The following is a 25,374-nucleotide window of genomic DNA, read 5'->3' on the forward strand; positions in this document are numbered from 1 at the left end:
TGCCAGGGATAGAAATCATTTGGAGTCTTATGTTGACAGTTGGCTCAGTATTCAGGCTAATCCCATAAAACCACCATGCAGCTTGGTGCAACTTTCAGTATTTGCTGTGAACAAAAGTCTTGGGGAATGTTACGGGTCAGATGCAAGGAGCTTCACTTGGCTGATACATGGCAGGGCTCTGGGTTGGAATGATAAGGGGTTGGGATGGAGCTGAGCATGACAGAATGGAAGGCTGGAGATGAGAAGTCAACTCTTGTCTGTCTCTGTGTGCTTTGGGATCTTTTTAATTACAATTTCATTTCTAAAGAAACTCATCAGCAACAACAAAAGGTCTTAAATATTTAACAGTGAAAACAATAGATTTGAAAAGGAAAACAAAAAGTTAGAGCCAGCTCTGGCATTGGTGGGTATTTGGCTCTGAAAGAAGCGAGAACAGCTTGGATTTGCATAAATTGCATACTGCGGGTCAGAAAGCGGAGTCAGAATTATGCTTTCATTGCAGTGGCATGAATGGGAGCACATAATTGGCATTCTTCCCCTCTTGATCAGATGCCTCCTTCAGGGAATCTCTGCACCCAATACGTTGTGGCTCATCCATTCACTGCCTGGCATGGATAGGGCTTTTGTTCTCAAATTATGATTTTTCTATTCTCTGATTTCTTCCATAACCTGGGAAAGCCCCAGCCCTCCCCCTCTGTGCATTACCCTTTGTTTCGGAGAACAACTAGAGGTCATGCTGTGCTGAATGTAGCTGTTGTTGCTTCACCCCCACCCCCAACCCCACTCCACATGCATGTTTCTGCACTTCTGGGTCAGTGTGGAGCTGATTACCCCCAAGGGCGATGGTCGTGGTGCAAAGCACTGTGCACCTTCTCTGAAGTTTATGGAGTCCTGCATTTTTGAGTCCAAAGCGGTGAGCATGACTGTGATCGGTCCAATAGGGCTTCCTCCAGGGATGTACGAAAATGCACTTCTGGCTAGGACAAGCTTAGTAGGTCTCTCGGCTGACCCAGGACCTGGCTTTCTTTTCTATTGCTGGGCTTAATAGCTTTTCTTACCTCTTAGGATTTCCAGCTCAAGTGCACGAGGACTTGCTAGCTGATTCAGATTCAGCAAAGCACCTAAATGTATACTTAATGTCAGCTGCATCCAGTGCCCTCTCCAGGACTCAAGCACATACTTGCTTCAGGTGATGCGTATGATAAAGTTTTTGCTGAACTAGAGCCGCAGCCTCCAGCAAGTGCGTATAGTGCTGCTAAAAACTCATGTCTATTCAGACATTGGCAGCCACGTGGAAGCCTTTCCAGCTGGATGTCAGGTCCTGGTCATCCTCCCTGCATGGTTCCCTGTCGGCACTGCCCGCCCAGGGCTTCCTCTCTCCGCTTGGATGCGTGTTTGCAGTTTTTCTCTCCACAGAGTCACTGGCAAGACCAAACGCCACACACCACTTGGCCATGTCCTGTCCTTTCCTGGGACCATGCCCACCCTGCCGTTGATCTCAATCTACCCAGCGGCAAAGGCAAATAACAACTAACAGCTATTGATGGCTGGGGCCTGCCTCTTCACTTACCCACAGACAAATGTTTTAACCTGTCAGCACTAAGAAATCATATTGATTGGAGAGATTTTGTTTTATTCCTTGAGTCTGTTAATCGAAAGGGCGAGTCCTCCTTTAATATCTTCCTGTCACAAGCTTGGTTCTATTGTACCTTGTCCGAAAAAGCTTTTACTTTCAAGGCACAGGGAAAATGATGTTTATAAAATATAAACTATGGGAATTTTCATTCCCCTCTGGCTTTAGGAGGAAGAGAGCAGCTGGTAGAGAGTATATGAGAAAGGCTTTATCTGCTATATTTTGGTTACTGTGCTTTGAGTGATGGGTTTAATCATTGATAGAGCAATTTAGCAATGATCCATAATCCTGAAAGAAGCCTACGCTCCCCTCCCTCTCCTTCTCTCTCCCTCCCTCCCTCTGAGACTGACAGGCTGCTCTCAGTGTTTTTGTCTGCAAAATTTCAACCCTTGGTTTCTGTAAACAGCCTGACATGAGAGAGGGAAAAAAAGCAACTGTTTCTAAATCTTTTGTCTTGTTTCCACAAAACAGCTGCGCTGCCTTCTCCAGCTCAGGGCTTCAGTCATTTGCTCGCACGCTCTTGCTGAAGAGAGCAGGAGGTTTTCTTTCAGGCCCTAACCTAAATGGAATGTATATGTGCAGTGCATATAGGAGAACAGAGTGGTGTAGAGCTTCCCAGCAGGGACCCCTCTGTCCCCATTTAAACCCAGGCTTTGTTCATGGCTGAATCTGGCTTGCTTAACTCCAAGAAAGGTGCATAGCGATGGCGAGTGCTTGGAGTATGTTAGTGTGGTTTACTTGAAACTCTTCCAGGATTAGCCAATGGGTATTGCTTTTCCCAAGAGCCTCATGTGAATGCTGGCAGTGAGTGTCGAGATCCCATTGGGGTGTCTGGTGTGTGAGTGTCTCTGTGACACTCCATTGTTAAAGATGGATGCACACTATCTGCGCTTGCCCAGCTTGCCCCCCGTAGCAGCCCAGGGCTGTGTTTGCAGGTGTGTGGTGTGCACCCCTTCCATGGAGGTGGGGAACTTCAGCGCTTCTGTGTGTGATGTCCACCTCTCTCTTCATCCACACTAAGTGCAGGAAGAAAGCAGGAAAGATGAGAGACAAAAGGGGGCAGAGGTAAGCAGGCGAGAGAAAGAGACGAGGTTATCGGTACTAAATATGCGTTGAGGCCCCAGCTGGGTGAAGATAGGGAAGAGGTGCAGCCTGGCAGAAAGCTGGGTATAGGCAAAGTCAAGTGAGATGTCTGAAGTTAGCTTTTTCCATATGTATTAAACAGACACAAGGTTGACAACAAGTTGTAGTCAGGCATGACATAAAGCCAGCTATGCACAGCTGTATTATTCCTTAAAATTACAAGGGGCGAGGTCCTTTGGGGCACAGGAAAATTTATGGATGCTCTGCCAGTGGGGTCTGTAAAGCAAGCTGGCTGAATGCTTGCCAGGAGTGACACAGGCATGGGATGGCCCAGTACCACGGCATGGAGGGAGTGGGTGGCTTCCCAGTGTCCGGGCTAGCCCTGCCAGCCTCTGACACCATCATCTGGAGTATTTTCACCCTTCCCAGTCAGCACCCTGGTGGAACATGAGTGGTGTCAAGGGGCGGGCAGTTTAGTCTGCTTCTGTGATTTATTTGCTATTAAATACCCTTAGTAATGATAGGCTCCCAAGGCTTCTTTGATAATTATGCCAGTCAAGTCCAGAAGTAATTCTTGTGTAACTTGCTCTCTGTTTTTAAAAGACAGAAAGAACCGCCTATGTACACTTGCTAAAAACACCCTGGGACCTGCACCTGCACCCCCTGAAACACTCCCAGCTATTTAGTATTTTGTCTGTATGTAGGAGGATTGTGGTGACCTTCCTATTGACAAATGTATAGTTACTGTACTGTATGGAGTTAGAGTAGTTCAGATGGGAGGGGGCCTTGGGAAGTCATTTAGCCCAACATGCTGGTCAGGGTAGGGTCAGCCATGAGATCAAGATCAGGACTTTGTCTTGCCAGGTCTTGAAAGCATCCAAGGACAGCAACTGCACAGCCTCTTGCGGCAGCCTCTACTGGTGGTTGGTTCATTTATCAGCACAGTGGAGGTGTTTTCCCTGTCCCCAGTGGGAACCTCCCCTGTTTTGCTTTGTCTGTCATCTTCCCCTCCTGCTGCCCACCTGAGCAAAGAGCTTGGCACCATCTTCTCCATGTGGCAGGATAGAAGGGGGCAGGCTGCTCTCAGGTCTCCCATGGCTGTGTGTCTCCCCAGTGAGGTTGCTCCAGTTCACCCATGCACTTGGGTCCCCAGGCTGAACATGGATGGTAGCCAGATGTGGTCTCACAGGTGTGGCTGCAGGTGAGTCAGCACATTCCTTGGTCTGCTAGCCCTGCTCCAGGGAGCCTGTTGGCCCAGCTGCTGCTACCAGGGTCCTTGTTTCAGCCCACTGCCCCTCAAGTCAGGGTGCTTATGGCTTTGCCCTATGAGCAGTTCCCCAGGTGTTGTCACCAGGACTTGGATCCATCCCAGAGGCAGGACTCCGCATTTGTCCTGGCTGCATTTCAGAAGGTCTCTGTTTGCCCATGCCTCCTGTTTGTCCAGATCCTTTTGGGTGGCAGCTCTGTCTTCAAGCCCATCACCAGGTCTCTCCAGTTTAGCAGCACCTGTAAACTGGATGAGAGAGCACTCTGCCTCCTCCTGCGGGTCAGTGATAAAGATGTTAAACAAGACCCGCCCAGGATAAACCCCTGCGGTACCTCACTTGTTACCAGCCTCCAGGTTATATTTATGTCCTGTAACATAAACCATCACCGAAGGCTGAGTGAATCCAGCTTCCAGTCCTCTGAGCCGATACAGATATTTTTTGATGTGTTGCAAACTAATCTTGAGAGATGGGTGAGGGCAATGTGAGCAATGCAGCGTTGGAGCTACCCTCTAGTGGTGGTTGTGCTGGTGGTCTGACAGCCCTGGAAATTGCTCTGGCTACACGCACAGTCTTTTCCAGAAACTGGGCATAGCTGTGTTCGACCTGTGAAAGAGGGAGTGAGTTAGTAGGCCATTCAGAGGCACCGTCCCTCCCTACAGCTTAAACTAAAACATCTTTGTGGGTAAACAGCATACTCTTGATAGATCATATGACATTCTTCAATGGCCCTTTTCCTCTCTTATGAATATCCCTATGTTAACTAAACTCTCCAGGCTTTGAACTTTATTCTGGAATATAAAAGGCATGGTGTGCCTGCATGTTCTGGGATGAGTCCTGACTCCCAACTCTGTCCCTTGTGATTCTGCTGTGTTGGTGCTTCCCAACACAGCACAGAGATCGTGGCAGTCCTTGAGGCCCTAGCAAGTGGCTGCAGAGCTGCACCATTTCTGCAGGGTTGTCAGCTGAGCATCTGAGCAAACTTCAGTGCTTGGCGATGCGGGAGAAATGCAGAGGTCCCACAGTGAGGCCAGCAATGAGGGTTAGCCTGGCTCTCCCTGGCTGAAAGCAGCACATGGGATGGGGAGTGAGCGAGGGAGTGAGTGAGCGAGCAGGAGCTGTTGGTGCTTGTAGGTGTTAAGCTGTGGCCCTGATGGCTGACTTTTTCACAGGAAGGAAGTCTGCAGCTGCCCAGCCCTGGAGCAGAGGAAGGCATTGAGTCTTGAGGTCATCAATATTGAATGTCTGCATCCCTTTCAGGTGTCAGTTCCAGTGGAGAGGTGGAGGTGTGAGGGAAAGAGCAACTGCAACCTTTTACTCCCAGAATATGAGCCCATCTCCTTTTACAGCCCTTCACTTAAGAAGTGATTTGGGGTCTGAAAGGTAGAGAGGGACAAAAAAAGGTGCTGTATGCTCTCCATCTCCATTAACTAAGAGCTGAGGGTACTCTGCATGCTGCAGTATATGGCAATAAAAAGTGGATACCTCCACAAAATACAAAAGGGTCAAGTGAGCAGGTATGAGAAAGAGTCCATAAAGATACCAAAGAAAGGGTTCAGCTGAGAGAAGGATGGAGCCCCATCACTTGAATAAAAACCCCTTTGTAAGACATGAGAAGGATGCAGTTCCTTCTCCTCACAGGAGGTATCTTGGTGCATGGGAGAGCACAAGCACTGAGAGGGGTCAGCCCTGGGTGTGCAACTGATCAGTACATGCCCACTCAGGCTGAGGGGTTTGGCTCCTGCCTCTCTGCCTCTGCCCAGGGCTTTCTGGATGGAGATGTGAAAGCTGCTGCTTCCTGAAGTTCAGGTGTTGGCAGGTGAGACTAACAGGCAGAAGAAGATGGGAGTTGTGTGTATCGACTCAGCAGAGAGCATCACTGTAGCTCTGCCTGCAGCTGCCCACAACCTTCTTCTAGAAGCGTCACCCTGAAGGCGAGAAGCAGGCATGCTCTCTGCTCAAGGTGCCAGCAAGTATCAAGTTTTGAGTTATATTTTTGTCTGTTACGTATACTTGTCCATGAAGGACTCTGCTGAGACAATCACGCTCAGCCACAGGACCCTACCAGAGGTGGTAAATTATCCTCAAGGAGGGGAGTTTGCAGGGGAGTTTTAAAATTCAGAGAGAGCCCAGCACTCTGAATCCAAGTCTGTGGAAATGAATTTTTTTGGCATTTGTTTTTAATGTCCTGTGATGTGTGGGTGAAAAAGCCAGGAAGCTAGACTGGTAATTAATTTTCCTGACAGAAACACCAGACAATGAAATTACCCTGCCACAAAGCAGGGTTGCTAAAGTAAATACTCTGCCAGCAGCAGGCCTGAAAGCAGGAAGGGGTCATATGTGAGGTGCAAACAAATGATGACATGACACTTCTGCCTCTGGAGTCCTGCAGGCGCTGCCAGCGTGGGGACCTTCATCCACTGGGTCCCCAGTACCCAGCACCAGCAGCTCTCTGGTGTGCATGGGTGTATTCAAGCTGGGCCCCAAGGTGATGGAGGACTTGCTGGACCCAGCACTGAGCTGAAGAACAGGTCACCCTTTGCTGGCCAGGGGGGTAATTTGGTCTGGGAAAGGGGTAGGAGATGTGAGAAGAGGGGATGGGCTGGCTGCCTCTCTCCTGGAGTTACAAGCTCTTGGCAGGGCTCTTTAGTCTCTTCCAGGTTGATGGTGAGTGGTTTCTACATCTTTGGCCTATGCTGGCATGATCTGTGTGAACTGTAGAGCAGGTTGTGTCTGTACATACAGAAGGAGAATGCCTTTGTTGGGAGGCATCAAAGGCAACCTGCAGTTGAGGAAGGACAGGAGGGCAAAGTTTTCTGTTTTCCCTCTATGTGTCTCATACTGGAGGCTGGAATTACTGTGCCGAGGGTTTTGCAGATGCACAGCTGAAAAACTGGCAGAGAGTGGTGAGTGGGGATGTTCCTGCACGTACTGAGGTATCTGGTAGTAGTCTGCCTTTGCGTGGTTTCAAACAAGATCCCCACCACAACTGAAAGGTTTGGTGAGTCTGTGTTAAAACAAGCAGTATTATCATACAGAAAACACTTCCCTTGCAGCCCCGGAGAGCTCTGCTGAAGACCTCCGTGCTGTTCTGGGAGGACCTGCTGCTATGTGAATCATTCTTCTGATTTATAATTGCAATACTCCGATGCGAACACTTTAATAGGGCATTTTCCCCTGTTACGTAGTGTCACCAGCTGCCGAATGGAGCAATCCCACATAAAGAACTGGCCAAGACATGGAAATTTTTCTTTCTCTTTGGAAAAGAGAATTACACCATTCTTACTGCTGAGTTAAATCTGAGTGCTTTTAGGAGTAAAAAGGTCAGTTGTGGAGTGGACTGCATGCACATTTTAGGACCAGAGTTAATTTATATATTATCTGTAAAAAGTGGTGGACCAGCAGTGAAGTGCTTAAGTGTGCAGTTACCACAGACTTGCTTAGGTTAGGCTGCAGAAAAGAGTGTGGAACATTTAAGGGACTTGATCTAGATTACAGACATTATGCCAGATCAGTGCAGTACCGAAAGGCTGTAAACATTGGAAGAGGAAAAATTAACTATTTCTATATAATTCCATGTCCTAAATTAACTGCAGCTCCTCTGGAGAAAGGACTGTTTGTCTCAGAGGATCTCACAGATAAAACATCTGCTGAAATGCCTCGTGTCACTCCAAAAGAAAACAAAATATTAGGCTTGGAGAAGACTGGAACACGAAAGCATTCTGCAAATAGTGTAAAATAAGTCTGGGGAATATCCTCACGTTTAACTGTTTCTAGGTCTGTTTAGCCTGCCTCCAAGCAGTCATGTCAGGAAGAGGAGCTGTAAGGTCAGGTGGTGGAAGTGGATTGAAACATCCATGGGATGGAACACTGAGAAGCCAGGAACTGCTGCAAACAAGGGAGAACAGGGCAGAAATATAAAAATAGCTTGTGCTAAAAGAAAGGTGATTCAGGCGCTTCCATCTTCACCTCTAGGCCAATCCATGTGAACATGAAGTGAGAGGTGATAAATTTAAACCTAATGAAAAAAAATCAGGCTTTAAACAACTGAATTAAGATGCTATTGAAAGCAGAATGTTGCCTGTGGAACTGTGTCACATGTGCATCAAGATCTCACCTTGTCTTAAAAAATTGGCATGTTTATGTTAAGAAAGAGTTCCACGTGTTAGATACTGGTCTGTATGCAGAAGATCTATACATCCATAACTGAGCATACAGAACAATTTCTACCCAATAGAGGTTTGGAAGTCATTTTATCAGCGCACAAGTTGTTTCATTACAGCACTTGCAGCATCCTCCACCAAAATGCTTGGCGTTGGCCGTTAGCAGAGTGCCAGCAGGCAGGCAGACCACTGCTCCTCCCAGGGTGACTCCATCTCTCTCTTTTGCATGGCAAATGGGAGGTGTCTGCTAGCTGAAAATTGGAAGCCTGTGTGGTGTCCGATACCTGTTGTTCTTGCAGTGTCTTAATGACTGCTTAATTAAGTTAACAAGATCTTTTTGTCTTAGAGCCACTCCCTTACCATGGAAAAATTGCAGTCATGATGCTAGGGCTGGGAGAAAGCCGCAGTGAATGCTGGCCATGGTGTACATAGGGCACCATATCACTGCCATCTGGCCCCTCTCGCACAGGGGTTCTCATAACTCTCAAAAAATTATCATCTGTTTGTGGCTGAACAGGCAAAGATTGCAACAAATGTTTAGGCTTGATTAAGTAATGTGAGTACTAGCTTTCAAAAAAGTAAAATAGAACTGCCTCACCACCTCTCTTCCCTACAACGATAGGTCTGGTTTAATATAATGAATGGTGTTCCATTTAGTTGCCTTTTATGTGTTTCAGTGGTACAGACACTGCTTTTGTGCTTTTCTTCCCAACAGCAGAGATGCAAAACTTCTCTTGTGGCTGAAACAGAAATTCTCTCCTAATTGCTGCACTCCAGAAACCAGAGCTTTAAGGAAAAGCTGCTGGACAGCTGAAGACTCATGAGAAAAAAAAATTAGAAATTTTGGAACCAGGATTTCTAGGTCATCCCTTCTTGCAGGGGTCTGGAGGTATTGGCAGCATAAATGCGGGGAGGGAGGGGAGGAAGTGTGTACTGCATATAATAGGAGTGCAAGTGGTTTTTACGAACAGGGAGGTTTCTGCACAAAATCACGTTGGGAATATCCCACCAATAGTCCACCCCTCTGCTTCCTCCACTTGAGTTAGAGGGAGGGATTTGAACTTCAGGCGATGTGTGGCTGAGCTCTCATTAGTGACCAGGGACATTTCGTTCACAATGTGGAAGGCAGACAAGGAGAGGCAGATGGCTTTGAATGCAGGATTTACATAGTAATGAGATTCAGGTCACCATAGCTGTCTTTTTCTCTCTGCATTTTGTCTAGGTGTCGAGTAGTATGCAGGGATGATGAGTAGTAGTATGCAGGGATGACGGAATGAGGAGGAAAGGAGGAAAATTAACCCCTTCTTCCTAAGGAGAGATTGATGTTAGAATAAAACATTTATCGCAATGGGCTAAAGAACAGTGGGGTATGAAAACAATAAGCACAGATGAAGCTAGAAGGGCTAAAGGTAGCCACTTTTTAAGTTTCTGTCATGTTTTTTGAGGGAATGGCACAAAGCAGCCTAACCTTAAAATCCCAGCATTTCCTGTAATTTTTACGTTCTGCATAGCTGGTTTGAGAACAGATAGTTTGGGGCTTTTATCATTACCAGTCAAACCACAATTGGGGAAGTTTGTGGACTGAAGATGGGGTATGGGTTCTTGCTACAGGGCCTTTGCTTGTTTCTTTGGAAAAAATTACACATTTTGCTTGGTTTCTTGGCTAAAGGCTTGTCTTCACATGACTATGTAATGGCGTGATTAAAACATAATATTTTCCACTGCAATTGGTAATCCTTAGCATGATCTCACTAGTGTCAGATCTTATCCTGATGACAGATGGGAGACTGGGAACCATGGGTCCTATTTCCAGCCCTGGATGGTGGCACTTGATTTCCTCAATAGCCAGTCCCAGGCATTCCCAAAATATGCATCAGGGCCCAAGAAATCCCAAGGCTATTTTTAAAATGATCAAAGTTTTAAAGCAATGTGTGTTCCTCTCTTTTATCTGTCTTCCGCCTTTTTTTTTTTCTTTTTAAGTTAGAGAAGTATGGGAAAGTAAGGTTTTCTTTCTGTTGTGCATCACCTGACTCCAGAAGCTGAGGCTTTAGAAATGTTGCAAGATCTGCAAGAAGAGCAGGAGAGAAGCCTTAGGGTGATCCTTGTGTAAAATAGGAACTGTGGCACTTAAGTGCATGTGCAGGTCTGGGCTGAGGTGAGGAAAGTAAGGAAGGTGTTTGTGTGTGGAGGTGGGTTTTGTACAAGGTTTTCGGTATTTGTAACATATTTGTGATTCTTCCACATAGAAATTGCTTTTGAAATGCAGAATATTCGGGGCACTAAGGGGAGGATTTATCTTATCTCACCTTGGCTGCTGGAGTTTAGGAAGCCCATCTAATCTCATCTTCAAGGTCTTTTCAGCATCAGTGAGGGGGGGGTCAAACCATCCCAAGGCAGTGAGACCAGTGCCCCTTGGGAGGAGTGTGTGTCTCTCCACTGACTGCATGGTCTGCACAGTACCTGGCTAAGATTTGATACCAGCTTCTACCTGGCCGAAAGGTGACATGAGCTTCACCCTAAGGTCTTTTGAAAGTCTGAGCTGAGACTGGTCTTGCTTATTTGGACACCTGCCATGTGCCCCAGCCAGGGATCCTTCTGGAGAGCTGAAACAATGCTTTTACCTTGTCCTGTCCTTCCTCAGCAGGGCTAATACTGAAACGCATTGGGCAGAGGTGCCTCAGTGGGCATCGCCTGCGGCTGGCAGTAAGTGCACAGCAGGAGTGCCACCGCATTTTGGCTGCTGGGGTTGGGAGGGAAGCGGCACTCTAGTTCAGGCGCCTGGGACAGACTGGGAAGTGACGGCTTCTTGGCTACTTCATCCTGAGGAAAAGGCTTAGGTCTCATAGCTCTAATTCTGTTATTTCTCTGTTTTATGGTTATATCCATTTGCTTAAAAAGTCAGCAGTCCTTTTATACCAGTCCTGTAATGATTATTTAATGTCTGGCTGTTTGCGAGGCCCACTGAGCTGTGTGAGCGGAGGATGCTTCACTGCAGGGAGCCTGCGTGGCTCCTCCACAGGGCAGCGAGCTGGGTCTGAGCACCCCAAGTGGGGGCCTTAATTGGGTGGCCTTAAATGCACAACACTGGGTTTGTGCTTCATTTTTCCCACCTGCTGATTGAAAATAATGGTAGCTCTCTCTTTTGCAAACTACTGTGAAACATAGGGCTGTCTCTTGGCTCAATGCTGCCAGAGGATTCTTCTGCAAGGGTGAGTATTAACCGACTAATGCTTGGTTGGCAGGTGCTTTGCTGGTGCCCGGTGGGGCCCTCAGCACCGCAGGAGCGGTGGCACTTGTTGGCAGCAGGCAGCTTCATGGGTGTCATGCTCTGCACAGGCCTCCCTGCACCAGCCAAGCAGATCTGCTCCCGTTGCTGATGTTTTCTAACCTCTTCTTTTGCAGAGCCCCTGAAATCATCCTTGGTTTACCGTTTTGTGAAGCAATCGATATGTGGTCATTGGGATGTGTCATCGCAGAGCTGTTCTTGGGCTGGCCGTTGTACCCGGGAGCTTCAGAGTATGATCAGGTGGGTACTGATACTGCCCGGGATGCTGGTAAGTGCATAGGTGGTTTTCCCTTCTCTTGTCAGAGTGAACACATGCCAACATTTTCTGTTTTGCTAATGAGGGGTATGCGTTTCTTACCTTCCCAAGTCAACCTTTTCGTTATCTACCTGGGGTATTTATTCTAGGTAACCAGCATGCTGTTGGGTACACTGGCTTTTAAGACCTGACTGTCTAAGTGAAGTCTCAATCAAGAGTGAACGCTGCCATTGACTGGAGAGCTCTGTACATGTCTCTCCTCACTGAGCAGAGCAGGCACCCTTTCTCTGCTGTAACAGCAAGTGCTGAATAAGGGTTTATTTGTTAGAATAAATGCACGAACTCTGCTGCGTTTCATAACCCCTTTTATGAAGGTGCATATTAAAAGCAATGACAAGAAGGAGAGTGTTCACAGCAGTGTAGGTTTCCAGTTAATATAAGCTGTCGTACTTCTCTCCCTATAGGCTTTTACGTTCCTTTTGTAGTCCCAAAACTGATAGCGCAGCGGCTGCCAGAGCCAGGGCTGCAGAACACTTTCCATTCCCATAGTCATCTTTAGGGTGATCTTAGCTGTCTGCAAATGAGGCCTGAAAAGGGTCTTTTTTTCTTTTAGAAAATTACAAAAAAAATAATAAATCATATATGAAAATGTTGCTTTGACTTTTCTTTTGTAACAACTATTTTTTTTAGTCAGAGCTTTAAAGGTGAAATTTGGCAGGGGAAATAACCCACAGCAAAGAGCAGCACCATTAGTGACTCCAAAGGAAATCAGACACAGCGAAAAACTCACAAGCATTTGAAAATCACATACCAAGCATGAAAAGTAGATTTCTTTCTCTTCCCTGCCACACCCCAAAAGCCATAAAACAGACAGCTGAAAAAGAAATCCCCATACCTACCTGTCCAGCTTAACTGCCCAGCACAAAGCTTCCACCAGTGAAGTATGGTTAGGGATCCTGGGGAGCTGGGAAAGGGGTGGGGGCTGGTCCTGGGCCCCTCACTGCAGCCTGAGTCACCCTGCAGCACTGGCACTAGGCTGCAGGCAGGATCCCGGGGCTTCTCAGGTGTGTGAGCTCCAATGAGCCTAAGTTGCTGCAGAGCCAAGCAAGCCACACTTAGTGAATCAGGTCCTGAGTGCTTGGTAGTCTTTGAAACTGTGGCAGTCTTTTATGCCTTTAGTTACATTTTTTTACCCCTCTCTGTCTCTTCTTTCAAACACTTTCCATTTGTCCCTAGAATTTTCTAGAGTAGATGACTATTTTTAGTTTTGCAAAGTTTGCAGCAGTTTTGCAGAGTGAAATGTTCAGGAGTCATGAGATGCCAAAGTTAAGGTTTCATGTGGCACCCCAGGTGTGTGTGAGATTGGTCTGTAATTGTGTAATCACAGACCCTTCCTCCTTTGAATAAATAAATTAAAGTCTGAGATCCTGGAAACACATGTGTAGCATCTTCTAGCTATGTGAGTGCCAGTGAGGTCATAGTCATGGAAGTAACCCAAATATGAAGTCATGTAGGCAATAGAGATTAAGTAATTAATGAGGGTGTCAGTTCGTTTGAGTGTATATTTCATCTAAGTTCAAAGATAGTCACTTCATAGTCCTCCGTTTTGAACTTCAGAATGCTCCTACGAAAGGCTGTGAGCTCAGCTGAGGTGAAAACCAGCAAAAGTTAGAGTGCAAATATCAAATTACCTCCTGGAGAGGTGACATAAAAAGGTGCCAAGTGGTGAAATACTCCATTGAAATCTGTGTGGGCCTTCCTTTTGGACGTCTAAAACCTAGGGACTTTACTCTCTTTATCTGTAGGCTTTGTGGGAGCATACTGTGAGGGTGAGTTTCCAGTGATGTACGTGATGAATGGAGGGGTTCTGTATGGGAATTCTCTTTCCTCTCATTCCTTGCAGTGGGTGTCGGGTTTTTGTGAAGTCTAACTACGTGCTACGTTTTCTCTTTCTTTGTTCTATTGTTTTAAATGCCTCCTGGCCTCCTTCAAGGAAGACCTCCAGAGATATTCACAGGATGAATAGTGACCTCTCATCCTTCTCTTACAGATTCGCTATATTTCACAGACACAGGGCTTACCAGCGGAGTATTTGTTAAGTGCAGGGACGAAGACTACAAGGTTTTTCAACAGGGATACAGACTCACCGTATCCTTTGTGGAGGCTGAAGGTAGGAAGACATTCCCTTGTTTATATTACCTTGCAGTTGTTAGTTGGAAGTGAGGAGACGTTCAGGTCACCTCAGAGCCTAGGTCTCTGCTTATTACAATGCAGCACAGACGTTGGGGTGGGTATAGCCTGAGGTAAAGCTGTGTTCCCCGAAGTCTGCAGCCCTTAACCCACGTGCTTGGCACACTGCTTTGTGGGAAATTTTAAGTCCAGAATTGACCTGGAAATCTCCCTCTAAGTAGTCAATGAATTGATGTGCAGTTTAAGTGAAACATGCCCTGGGCAGACTTTGCTCTTATGTCTAAAGCATTGAGGGCTGGGGGGAAGAAAGCATTTTAATTCTGACAACCAAAACTGCTAGTAATGCACGTGAGCTCTGAGCCTCTTGTACCAATGTCTTTGGCTGCATTCAGTCCCCGAAGAGAGAGGCCAGTGGACTTCTGGCTCTGAAGGTGAGATGCTGAGCCTCACGCTGGGGTGCGTGTAAGAGACCTTTGGCACTCCCTCCAGAGCTGGGAGGATCCTCTGAAGTGAAAAAGAAGAGATAAATCACCTTGTGACACAAAAGCTGTCACCTGACCATAGTGGAGATAGTGTAAATATTATCTGGTCAGGCGAGAGAGACACAGTGGTCCCCCGATGAGGGCATAGTGAGGCACAAGCAGGAAGTGGCACATAACATGCAGCTGATTGCAGGGTCAATGCCTGTCTCCTGTTTTGAGCAGACGCCAGATGATCATGAGGCAGAGACGGGGATTAAGTCGAAGGAAGCAAGAAAGTATATCTTCAACTGTTTGGATGATATGGCACAGGTAAGAGCATTGGTGAATAACAAGCAACGCTGCCTCACATGTTTTCAGACAGTGCTAACGAATGGGAACTACATGATTTCTCTGTATATCCTATTCTTGTGCCAGGTCTTGAGAAATACCAGGATTATGCCTACCAGATCAGCTCATTATGTGCTGCTTTGTAGGGGAAACTGCACATCAGGGCATGTGGGCTCAATGTGCTGTAGTAAAGCAGCCCTGAAAAATGGCTGTCACATCTCCGAGTATTGAAATCCTGCATTTTCTTTTGTCTCTCCAGTGCTCCTCTATGTGACCACTGGCAAGTCACTTACTTCCCTGTGCTTTAATATTTCCATTTGTAAAACAGTAACATTGGAAATAATCATCGTGCTTTCTGTAAAACATGGCTATCTGGGGGAGCAGGGAGTACTAATTCACTGTCAATTCTGTGTGGTTGTGAAAGTTAATTCCAGCGTAACAACTCTTGTGACTGGAGTTTGTGCTAGCAAACGAACTAGTGTGTAAAACTGGCACACCAGCGCACAAAACTACGGTTTGTGCTAGCGAAGTCTGGTCATTGTAGTATTCACAAGCAAACATGCAGAAATGGAGGACTGAGATCACGGGAGACTGCATAAATGGATGAAATAACAGAACAGGTGTTTTTTTCCTGGCACCTGATACATGAACAGGATGTTTCTCATAAACCTACTGACAATTTTTATTTATTTTGTATAATTTTTGCTCACAGGGCACATAGTTAAGTATCTGATAGCACAGTCCTTTATATGATAAATATACTGATTATCAGAGCTTGCCTGCTACCACATGGAAGCTGTTCATCTTCAGTGGAGGGTGACTAAGTGTTTCATTAGCCATTGACCCAAGCAAGCTGAACACTTAACAGTCTGTCTAGAGATCTGACATGCACAAGCCAGATGACTAGCCACTGCGGAGTCTGCCTTGTGACTTCAGCAACTACCCCTTTAGACAGAGAGGCTTGCAGGGCATGTGCTCCAGCGAGGAGTAAACACAGTTTGCTGGAGACCTGGCCATCTGCTCTTTCCCTTTAGTGCTCACCCTTGTCCTTTCTCCTTTAGGTGAACATGACAACAGATTTGGAAGGAAGTGATATGTTGGTGGAAAAGGCGGACCGGCGGGAGTTTATAGATCTGTTAAAGAAGATGTTGACGATAGATGCAGATAAGAGAATAACACCCATTGAAACTCTGAACCACCCTTTTGTCACCATGACGCACTTGCTCGATTTCCCTCACAGCACACAGTACGTGGCTTTTGTTTTGCTTGGGTTTTGAATTGAGGGGTGAGGAGGCGAGTTGGTTGTGGTGGAGACCAAATATATCTGAGGGGACTTAAGACCTAACTTTTAACGTTTTTCTAGTTAAAAAAAAAAAAGAGGATTGCCAAATCTTAAGGTTGCAAGAATTGTGTTGTAGGTGCTCGGCATTTAAAACACTGCAGCGTGTGCTACATTCATTATGTAAATATTCAATAATTACATATGTTTGCATTAAAATGCAAAAGCAATGATGCAATTAGTGATGAAAGTGTATCAGTATATCTAAAAGCAATACAGCCCTGATTGTCACTGCAGTAATCAACCTTATCTGCTGTGGGGAGCTGACCCTTCCTCCCAGAACATTCCCATCTTGCAGGGTCAATTTGGGGCTGTTAGCTTTTCACGGGGAGAGGTTTTTCTGCAGCCAGCTGGTTTACAGGCACAAGCAACAGGACAAGGAGTTCACATTTTGTTGTTGCCAGCCTGTGTAAGCTTAAACACCATGCTCTGGCCTCAGCTGACACATTCGTGGAATGGAGATGGGCTCCAGTGCTTGATGGAGATGTGGAGAAGTGTCATGCCTTCAAGTCTGACTCCCCCGCTGCTCCTAAGGCTGCATCACGGAGCGCAGCAACCTGAAATGCAGGAAACCTGCACCCAGTATTTTGCTCTTGTCCTCTGAGCACTTCTTGTAGGCCCAGGCTTCTCAGGTGTATGTGAAGGCAGACATGTAGCGGGGATTTTCCAAAGCCTTCAGGACACCTAGCTTTGAGCATCCTGCTCTACAGCACTTTGCAGTTCAAGGTGCTTTTGCAGGCTGTCCCTTCACCTTGTCAGGGGAACAGTTACTGGCGCAGCACTGTACTTCATTGGGTGTCATGTGCATGGGTATTTAAAGGCTGTGAGGAGCTCAGGTATGAAATAAAGGGAACTGCTTGAAAAGCCGTGGACTATGTTTGTGTGGGTACTGCAGAGCAACAGGTTACAGTGTCACCTCTCCTGCCCATATGTGCGCTCTTACCTGTGGTATTTCAAGTTCATTTAGGGTAGTTTTCCCTCTGTGAAGGAGCTGTAGCTGCCTTTTTGTTACATTTATCATAAGATAAGAGCAGCTGCTTACCAGAAGGTAGCGGGTGCACGATCTGTGTAGATCCAGACTTACCCTGCACAGACGTCTTTGAGCATTTTTATCTATAAGTAGATAGTAAGTGATAAATGTAATGAAAACAAGATGGGAGATTGTTATGCTAAACAGAGAGAAAGTAAGTTTCGTATAGAAACATTCATAAATAAAATATGACAGTATTTTCTAACAGTGTTAGCAAGTCTTTTAATTTGCAACAGTCCTTCTTATTGTGCAAAAACTGATTGTGTAAGATTGGGGAGATTTGTAGCATAATGCAATGCCATCAGAAATCTTTCTGCTAACACAACAGACCATAATCACATCTTCATTTTTGAAGTGCTCTCTTGTGGCTGCTCAGGCAAAGCCCCAGAAAGGTTGAAAATATCATTGGGGCCAACAGAAATGAGATTTTTACCTGAATAAAAAATTCATCATCAGGTCTTTGAATACTAAATGCTGTGCCAGCTGGGTACGTAACCCTGTGCAGCTCCTCCGCGTTGGAAGCAGTGACTGGTAAAGAGCAATAATCTGTAACCAGCATGGCAAGTTGATGGAAATTTTGTCTGTGATTGCCTGTGGTTTTGAGAACAGAAATTTCAAAGCCTCGAGAGATGCAGAAAGTTGTAACCTCTCTTGAAAGTAAATCAGGCAACACAGAAAGTGAGAGTATGTGGAAGATGCAGCTTCTGGAAGGAATCTCTGCTGTGGCATGCTTCAGAGAGGCTGCAAGTTTGAGCAGCCTGAGAGGGGCTGTTCTGCTTGCTTCCAAGCAGAAAAAAGTGTGATTAGCTTCCCATTTCATGTATTTAACTGCCAGTCTTTTAAATTGTTGGGTACTCCTCAGTCTTTCTGTCAGTTTTGTTCAGTCCTTGCCATCCTTCCCACGCTCCCCCCCCCCTTTTTTTTTTAAAGTAAAGACAGAGAACATAGTATTACATTAGTAGAGATTATACCTTGTTATATAAAACCATTTGGTAACACACAGAGTTTACCATGTACAGAATATATACTCTTTCCAGTGCTTTCTGCTTACTGGAGAGAGAATTGTATTCATACTTGACTGGAAAAACGCAATTCAATAGTGTTATATATTTAATGTGTTTGATTTTTCTGAATGTTCTGCGACTTAGAGGTATTTCATAGTTCATTAAATGAATGCACATAATGCACAGCTATGCACAGTGTCCCGAGTCTGTCTTGTCTGCAGGTGTTTATGGCACAGATCCAGTTATATTACCTGTAGGAAAAGAAACATGACCATGTGAGTAAGAGACAAGACAGGGATACAAACATCTAGGTCCTCTTCCTGACCAACCATAGGGATCACATGAGCTTGTTCCCTTTGAAGGGACATTTTGTTTCTTAAAAATGATGTAAATATGTGTTTCCTCCTCTACTTTTAACAGCTTAGATTGTTAGAAAAGAAATTATGTGTACAACTGATTTTTTTATAGCTACAGCTAATTTTCCCTGCTTGGATTTTCTGTTTTTCTTGGTTGGGATAATGGAAATAAAATAAATTCCTTTATACTTTTTTGGGTTGTGTTTCAGACTCTCAGGTCACATTTATAGAAACAATTATTATAGAAGAATTGTCGAAAACCTGTATTGGTTTTTAGACCTTTGAAAAATTAGATTTTATTAAAAATAGCTTTGTGCAAGATCACTATGTTGTTATCACTTAAACAGCTGTATGCTTGGTATCCCAATTATAAAAATGAAATACCAGCAGTTTCATGTACCACACACTTAAGAGTGCTCTAGCAGTGCAAAGAGTATTTAATCTCCTTTACTGGGGATACAAAATATGATGCTTCTTAAAAAATCTGTTGCTATATCAATAACATTTAAAAGAAAGTCTGTGTAGAGCGAGAAGCTGTAATCTTTCCCCCTAGAGATCCAGTCCTCAGTCTAGAGATAACCTCAGAACCCGATTCCCCCAGGAACATTGATGAATCTGATTTGGTATAACCTTTTGCCATATGAATCGTCTCATTGACTGCAAGAGGACAGCTCATGTGCTTTGAGATAAGCATCTGCAGAAGTGTTTAGCCAGACAGGGGCAATGTTTTAACCACTTGGCTGGACTCGGCTCTCGGTGAACTACTTTTTAAAAGGGAGAAGTAAGATATTTTTTTTCAGGGGTCTCGGTGACCAAGAACAGTAGAATTCTTCCTTGAAAAAGGCTTGTAAAACTACCTTTAGGCTTACACTGGGGCAGAAAGCATGAGTTGTCTTTTTCCTTTCAGGCTCAACCATCAGAAAAAAACCAGTATCTGTCTCAACCTCTTTCAGTCTTTAAAAATAGCTGCTTTGTATTTTTTTGCCCTGCCACCTAAAAAGCAGCCAATTTACTTACTTTCTCTGACTTACATTGCAGTGGTCAGACCCGTGGGGGCACCCAGGAGTCCCAGAACAGCCACACTCATCTTGACACCCATTTGGCCCTCTTCAGTACAGGGCTAATTTGACTCTCACTCGTTAAGAGAGACCTACATTAAATAGCAAAGGGCTTTAAAAGACTAAAAAGTGCCAAGCCTGCCATGGAGACCTTATAGGGCAGCTGTGATGAACTGTGTTGGTTGGTTGATTTTCTGTCTCTTCCTTGTCCCCTCTTTCCATACACAGTGTCAAGTCCTGTTTCCAGAACATGGAGATTTGCAAGCGGCGGGTGAATATGTATGACACCGTGAACCAGAGCAAGACACCATTCATCACCCATGTAGCCCCAAGTACGTCAACCAACTTGACCATGACTTTCAACAACCAGCTGAACACGGTCCACAACCAGGTAAGGGCATCAATCAGAAGCAGCCGGTGCTTGAAATGTTTACATCAGTGGGGTTTAGAAGACGTAAAGCAAAGTAGCATCTCATTTAACATGCCTGCAAAAAGATGGTACTTCTTTACTCTCCTTCCTTCACTCTTGGTTTTTTTTCATCAGGCAAGCAGTAATCTCGTGACATTTTGTGCAACAGTGAAATGTTGCCCTCATTGTTTATGTTGTTGTTGGGGGTGATAAATCCTGCTTACTTGGGAAGTTGCTATGGGGAAAAGCTCATTAGTCCCTTAATGCAGCCAGCAGGACTGCACTCCCCGGATCAGGCAGAAGTATTTGTGATCTTACAGAGCTTCTTCAAATTGCCATTGAAGAAAAAAGAATTTAAACCCTTCTATAACAAACACAGCAGTGTAACCGATCAACAGGAAAGAAGAGTTTAGTGGTAATGTTTACTCTTGTCTCTCATGGGTTTTACTCCAGATACCACAGTTGATGTGGGAGCCCTGTGCGTGTACCCCTACTCTGAACACCTTGCACTCTACATTGGTGGGCTCTGGCTTTGTAGTCATGCTTTGGACTCTTGTATTACTTTTACATGGCCCAGAGTCAGGGGGTGCTGAGTTGACAAATTTTATGTGACTAGCAGGCCAAGTTGTTTACTGCGGTACTGTATTACAACAGTAGAAGGAAACTCTCCAGGGAGAGCACTCTAGGAGACTGAAGCTCAAGAAATAGCTACTGGCTTTTAAACCTTTTGGAACAGGCTGCTCAAGATTCACTCTAGAGATTGCAGGTGGCGTTGCGGAAATGTTGCTTGGAAAGCAAGGGAGCTAAAGGAGTCTGTGTAGATGTACAGAGTGTTCCTGTGTCACTCAGAAAACCAGACTTGATGACTCAGTTCTCGATACATGTGATCACAGAAGGTCTTTTGGAACAATTCATAAAGCAGATGCAGAGAGAGATAGGTCATGTCTTGGTGTGATAGGGTATTAGTTACAAACACTGGTTCCCTTTCTTGGCCGTTTTGAGATACTGACTAAAAAAATGCATGCTACATGCTCCCCTAGGCTCCAGCTGCAGGGCAGAGACACCATTTGTACCACATTTGCTAGTAGGAAATGCAGGCTTGCTTTCGTTTCCTCACAACTCACTAGATGTTAAGATCAGTTGTTGGCTGGGGAGATCCATGGTAATTTCTGAATTCTCGTAAGAGGTGTGTCTTTTGAGCAGAACTGGTATCTCCAATGTTGTTAGAAGTAGTAGAAACATTTCCAGGAAGGGTGTTTTAATTTGAAAAAGCTCTAAGCCTTTCACAATTCTCTTCAGTGAACCATACATCTTGGCTTTTTGGTGCTCTGTCTCTGCAAAATATAGGGGGACTGCCTCTTTCCAGTTACAACTCCTGAGATTAGGAGCGTGGGAGCTGTCATGGTTGCTGCTCAGTGCATTGCACAGGGGAACAGATTGCACTTCTCTGCCTCTACACAGAGAGGGGAGGAGGAGGAGGAGGCATTTTGCCATTGCATCTCTTGTGGTTGTGGTTGTGGCAGTGCAGCATGGGCACCCTTCCTGGGCCCAGTGGCAGCCAGGGCAGTGCAAAACGCTTAGCCTGCTGCCTCCTGCAGTCTTGATCAAAGCCTCATCCTAAGTTCTTACATTCACCACAAGAAAGCAGTGTCTGACCTATCTCCAGCAGTGATGCTGATGTGTTTGGATGGAGAGGAAAGGTGGGCTCTGGTCTGGTAGAGCCCAGCTGCCTAGACATGAATGCTAAGGACATATATTTACAGAGCAGTGGCAGAGCTGTTTGCGGGCTGTTTGTCTGCAACTGTTACAGACTCAGTCCAAATAAAAAGCAAGTCACCTTCAGATTTCTAGATGTTTTGCAGAACACTGGGCTGAATTTGTGGCTTTGCAACATCCCCTGCTGGGGTTTCTGCACTGAGAGATTTTAAAGTCAAGCCAAGCAAAGCTTGGACTTTGAAAGTATTATTACCTCCCGTTACGCCTTCTGATTCCTTCAAATTCAAAACATAATTTAAGGGACATGTGCCATGGTAGATACAAGGTAGAGGAATGGCTGGAATGAGTCTCCCCTCTCACGACAAGACTTCACTGGGATTGGAGGTGGTAAGTTTCTTTTACCTAAGAAACGTGAGCTTCTTCCAGAGCTATGTGCACAATGAGACACGATATTATATGGGGATAGTAGCATTTTCTGAACCCATTTTCATCATGCTGCAAATCAATGCCAGTTAGGTTGTAAATGGGGCTACAGTTCTGCTTTGGAGAACATGCTATGCCTCTGAGCAATACACAGCAGCACCACATGACTGGAGGTCTCATGGCATGATACAGCTGTGGTTACTAAGGTGGATTGTGCTCCTTTCCCTGTTGCTGCCCTTGCCTCTGTGCTCCTCAGTGTCCTGTTCTACCTCTTGTTTGGTTTCAGTTTGCTGTTTGTTTTTCTTGTTTGGTTGGTTTTTTTACTTTTTCTTACACTATTTTTTTTATTTTTGGATTTTGCTTCTTCCAGCGTACCCATCTCCCTCATTTTTTGTTTGTTTTTGTTTAATTCCCGTCATTCCTTTAGACCACCAACCTGGCTCCCACCTCCTCCAGTGCCACTATTTCCTTAACCAACCCTGAGGTCTCCATACTAAATTACCAATCTGCACTCTACCAGCCCTCAGCGGCGTCCATGGCTGCGGTGGCCCAGCGGAGCATGCCCCTGCAGACAGGAACGGCGCAGATCTGTGCCCGGCCCGACCCCTTACAGCAAGCTCTCATCGTCTGCCCACCAGGCTTCCAAGGTAAGTAGCAGCCTTGCCAGGTCTTGGCCTGTCACTGCTCCCTCCCCGCTGCTGTTTCATCTAGCTCTTGTTGGAAACAAACTTCCTTTAGTGCAGATCATATGGTAGAAAAATTGCTGGCCTGGTAAATCAGAGAAATGAGGTTGTTGCAGATGGAAATGTTTGCAACAGCAGATGATCTTGCAGGCACCTGCAACGTCATGATTTGGAGGTGGCTGGTCTGAAAGAATGGGGCAGGCACTGAGAAGGGGCTGGGGGAGAATATGTCATTTTTGTCATCCTTTGCTCCGAGCAGAGTTTGAGACTCTTTTGCTGCACTTCGGTAAACTTGAAAAATTTTCCCCACAACTACAATAAATTGGTAATGGGTTCATCACCTCTCAGTGATTCAGTTGTTAAAAGGGGGACTCAGGAGGTTAACGCAGCAGGGAGTGTGGTGCTGGTATAGGTGAGGGTTTACCCCCATAACAGATGGTCAGGGCCATTTATCAGTACAATTCCTTCAGCTCCAGTCCTGCTGAGAACAGCTCTGCGTGTGTATACCAGTGGCAGGTACCACTGTCAGATAACTTGGGTGATCAGATTTAGCCACTTGTCCTTCTCTTGACTTTACATGCTGTAGCAATTTGGAAAAACTAGCCAGGTATCTGTAGAAATTGGTCTAAATAGGCCTTGGTTCAGCTGGTGCAGCTTCTGCTCTTCACTTCTACAAGCCTGTCTGTGCAGCTGTCTCTAGGCACTTGTTAAATGTTCTGCAAGATTATCAAAGCTCTTTTGAACTAGGGGAGTTTAGCTAGACCTCTTCTACATAGTTAAAATGCATCTCAGGGGTTTGACTTCAGAAATGTATTGCTACAATAGGTAAGCTAACATCTTCCACTTGGTGTCTTGAGAAAGCTTTAAAGCAGAGGAGGTAGCGCAGGCTGTGCCACGCACTAAGATGTTGGAGAGGGAAGCTTCCTCCGGCTCAGTTAGGCTAAACGCGCAGCTGAGTCAGCAGTGATTGAAGTTTGGGCTGTGCTAGATTACATGGTCAAATTGGGGCCTTTTAAATATGAGTCTTGAGAAGCTGTGCAGGAGAAAATCACCTATCCTTGTCAAGGCTGGGGGAGTATGGAGTTCTGCATTCCTGTCCCACTGTCCTACTTTGGTCTAAAGAGAGCATTTTCACATAGCAATGGGTTTTGGCTGGCAAGGACTGTTTTCTGTTGTCGAACCAGAGAATATGGGGGAAGAGGAGCCATTCCCTCCCCTCTCTTCCTTTTCTCCCTGTACACGGTGTATTAAGATATTTCCCACGCATTTGAGGTACCGTAAAAATATGAATTTAGTTAATCCCTTACTGTCTTTGAAAATGTCTCTTTTTTGCATGCTTATACGTGTGTCGTGTTTATGAACATTTGATGGACATCTTTGGGCTGGGGTAGAATGTGTGGGACTCTTGATAACCTGATTTTTCAGAGGGTCTGAACACTGCAATTTAAGTGGATGTCAACGAGTGCCTTTAGGCACTTCTGAAAACCAGACCCCTGTTCCTAGCCATGCTGTTGATGGTTAATGCTGTACCTTGTGTGCTGGTGGAACAGGGTTACAAGCCTCTCCTTCGAAGCATGCTGGGTATTCAGTTCGGATGGAGAATGCTGTTCCCATTGTCACTCAGGCTCCTGGGGCTCAGCCTCTTCAGATCCAGCCAGGACTCCTCGCACAGGTAAGGACTTCTGAAGACACTGAGCTTGGCAGGTATTTTTTTGTTGTTTAGCTCTTGGAGACTGGGGAAAGTAGCTTTATCTGAGGACCTTCTGTGGTGCAGTTTGGAGATTTGGGCAGCCCGTATAAGGGTCTCCAGCTTTCTCCAAAATGTCCAAACCTCCTGCAGTTCATTGTTCAGCTCAAAGTCTATGTCAGAGTTGCAAAGATCTCTGGAAAGACCTTCTTTCCTTCTGCTTCTCTGTTGGAATCAGTGGGAACCCTCAGGGGAAGCTATGTCTGGCCTCTGCTGAGGGGAAGCTGGTGATAACCTTCCTGCATCTTCCTGAACTTGTGGGCTCAGTGATAGTTTGTGGCCAGGAGCTGTGCTGGTGAATTGCATGCTGCTTTAAGTTCGCACCCTTCTGTTCTATGAGCTGCCCCTCTGCTCTTAAGTTATGAGAGAGATGTAGGGGTCAGAAGCAAGGGCCCCACAGCCAGGGAGCTCTCCTTGTCAGCAGCACTTGTTGATACAATTGTCCGAAATGTGCTCACAGGAAAAGCATGGTTCCTCCCAGGAGAGGACCCAGATGGGAATGGGTACCACCAATCACATCCACACCGTCAAGGAGAACCCCAGCTCCTCACAAAGGAGGAGTAGTTCATTCCTCCTTGTGCTGGCCTCAGTGAATCTGCCTCTACTGGTTTTCAGCTGGTGCCATGGTAGCTCTGCCAATATCAGGCATGTTTCTGGCAGGAAAAAAAAAAAAAAGTGCCTAGTATGCTTAGTACTAGGTTGTGCAGCCTGGAAGAGATGACCTACAAGTCAAAAAGACGTGCCTCTGACTCAGGATTGCTTGCTCTGCCAAGCCTTCAGTAATGCCAGTGCATTCATACCAAGACAAGTACCAGCAGACTTCAGGGTTTAAGCCTGTGCGTTGCATTGCTGGGCTAAGACAGTTGGTGCAATTGCCTGCCTTTGGCATATGCCAGTCATGCTTATCTGGTGAAGACAGATCGA

The 25,374-nt window shown here is 45.7% G+C and overlaps 1 protein-coding gene across 5 annotated transcripts in view; it reads left to right on the top strand.

The window, feature by feature from the left end:
• The window catches only part of HIPK2 (homeodomain interacting protein kinase 2), a 135,045-nt gene that overhangs the window by 87,919 nt on the left and 21,752 nt on the right, over window positions 1-25,374 (top strand). For 3 of the 5 annotated variants that reach the window (XM_037390244.1, XM_037390245.1, XM_037390247.1), the window contains 7 exons: window positions 11,547-11,670; window positions 13,737-13,856; window positions 14,581-14,667; window positions 15,747-15,931; window positions 19,701-19,863; window positions 22,448-22,667; window positions 24,254-24,375. In XM_037390244.1, coding sequence (XP_037246141.1) covers window positions 11,547-11,670; window positions 13,737-13,856; window positions 14,581-14,667; window positions 15,747-15,931; window positions 19,701-19,863; window positions 22,448-22,667; window positions 24,254-24,375 — 1,021 coding nt within the window. The remainder of the gene's footprint in view (window positions 1-11,546; window positions 11,671-13,736; window positions 13,857-14,580; window positions 14,668-15,746; window positions 15,932-19,700; window positions 19,864-22,447; window positions 22,668-24,253; window positions 24,376-25,374) is intronic. The other 2 variants (XM_037390246.1, XM_037390249.1) reach the window with 1 other exon arrangement.

Source organism: Falco rusticolus, chromosome 5 (assembly GCF_015220075.1).
Source record: "Falco rusticolus isolate bFalRus1 chromosome 5, bFalRus1.pri, whole genome shotgun sequence".
NCBI classification, from domain to species: Eukaryota; Metazoa; Chordata; class Aves; order Falconiformes; family Falconidae; genus Falco; species Falco rusticolus.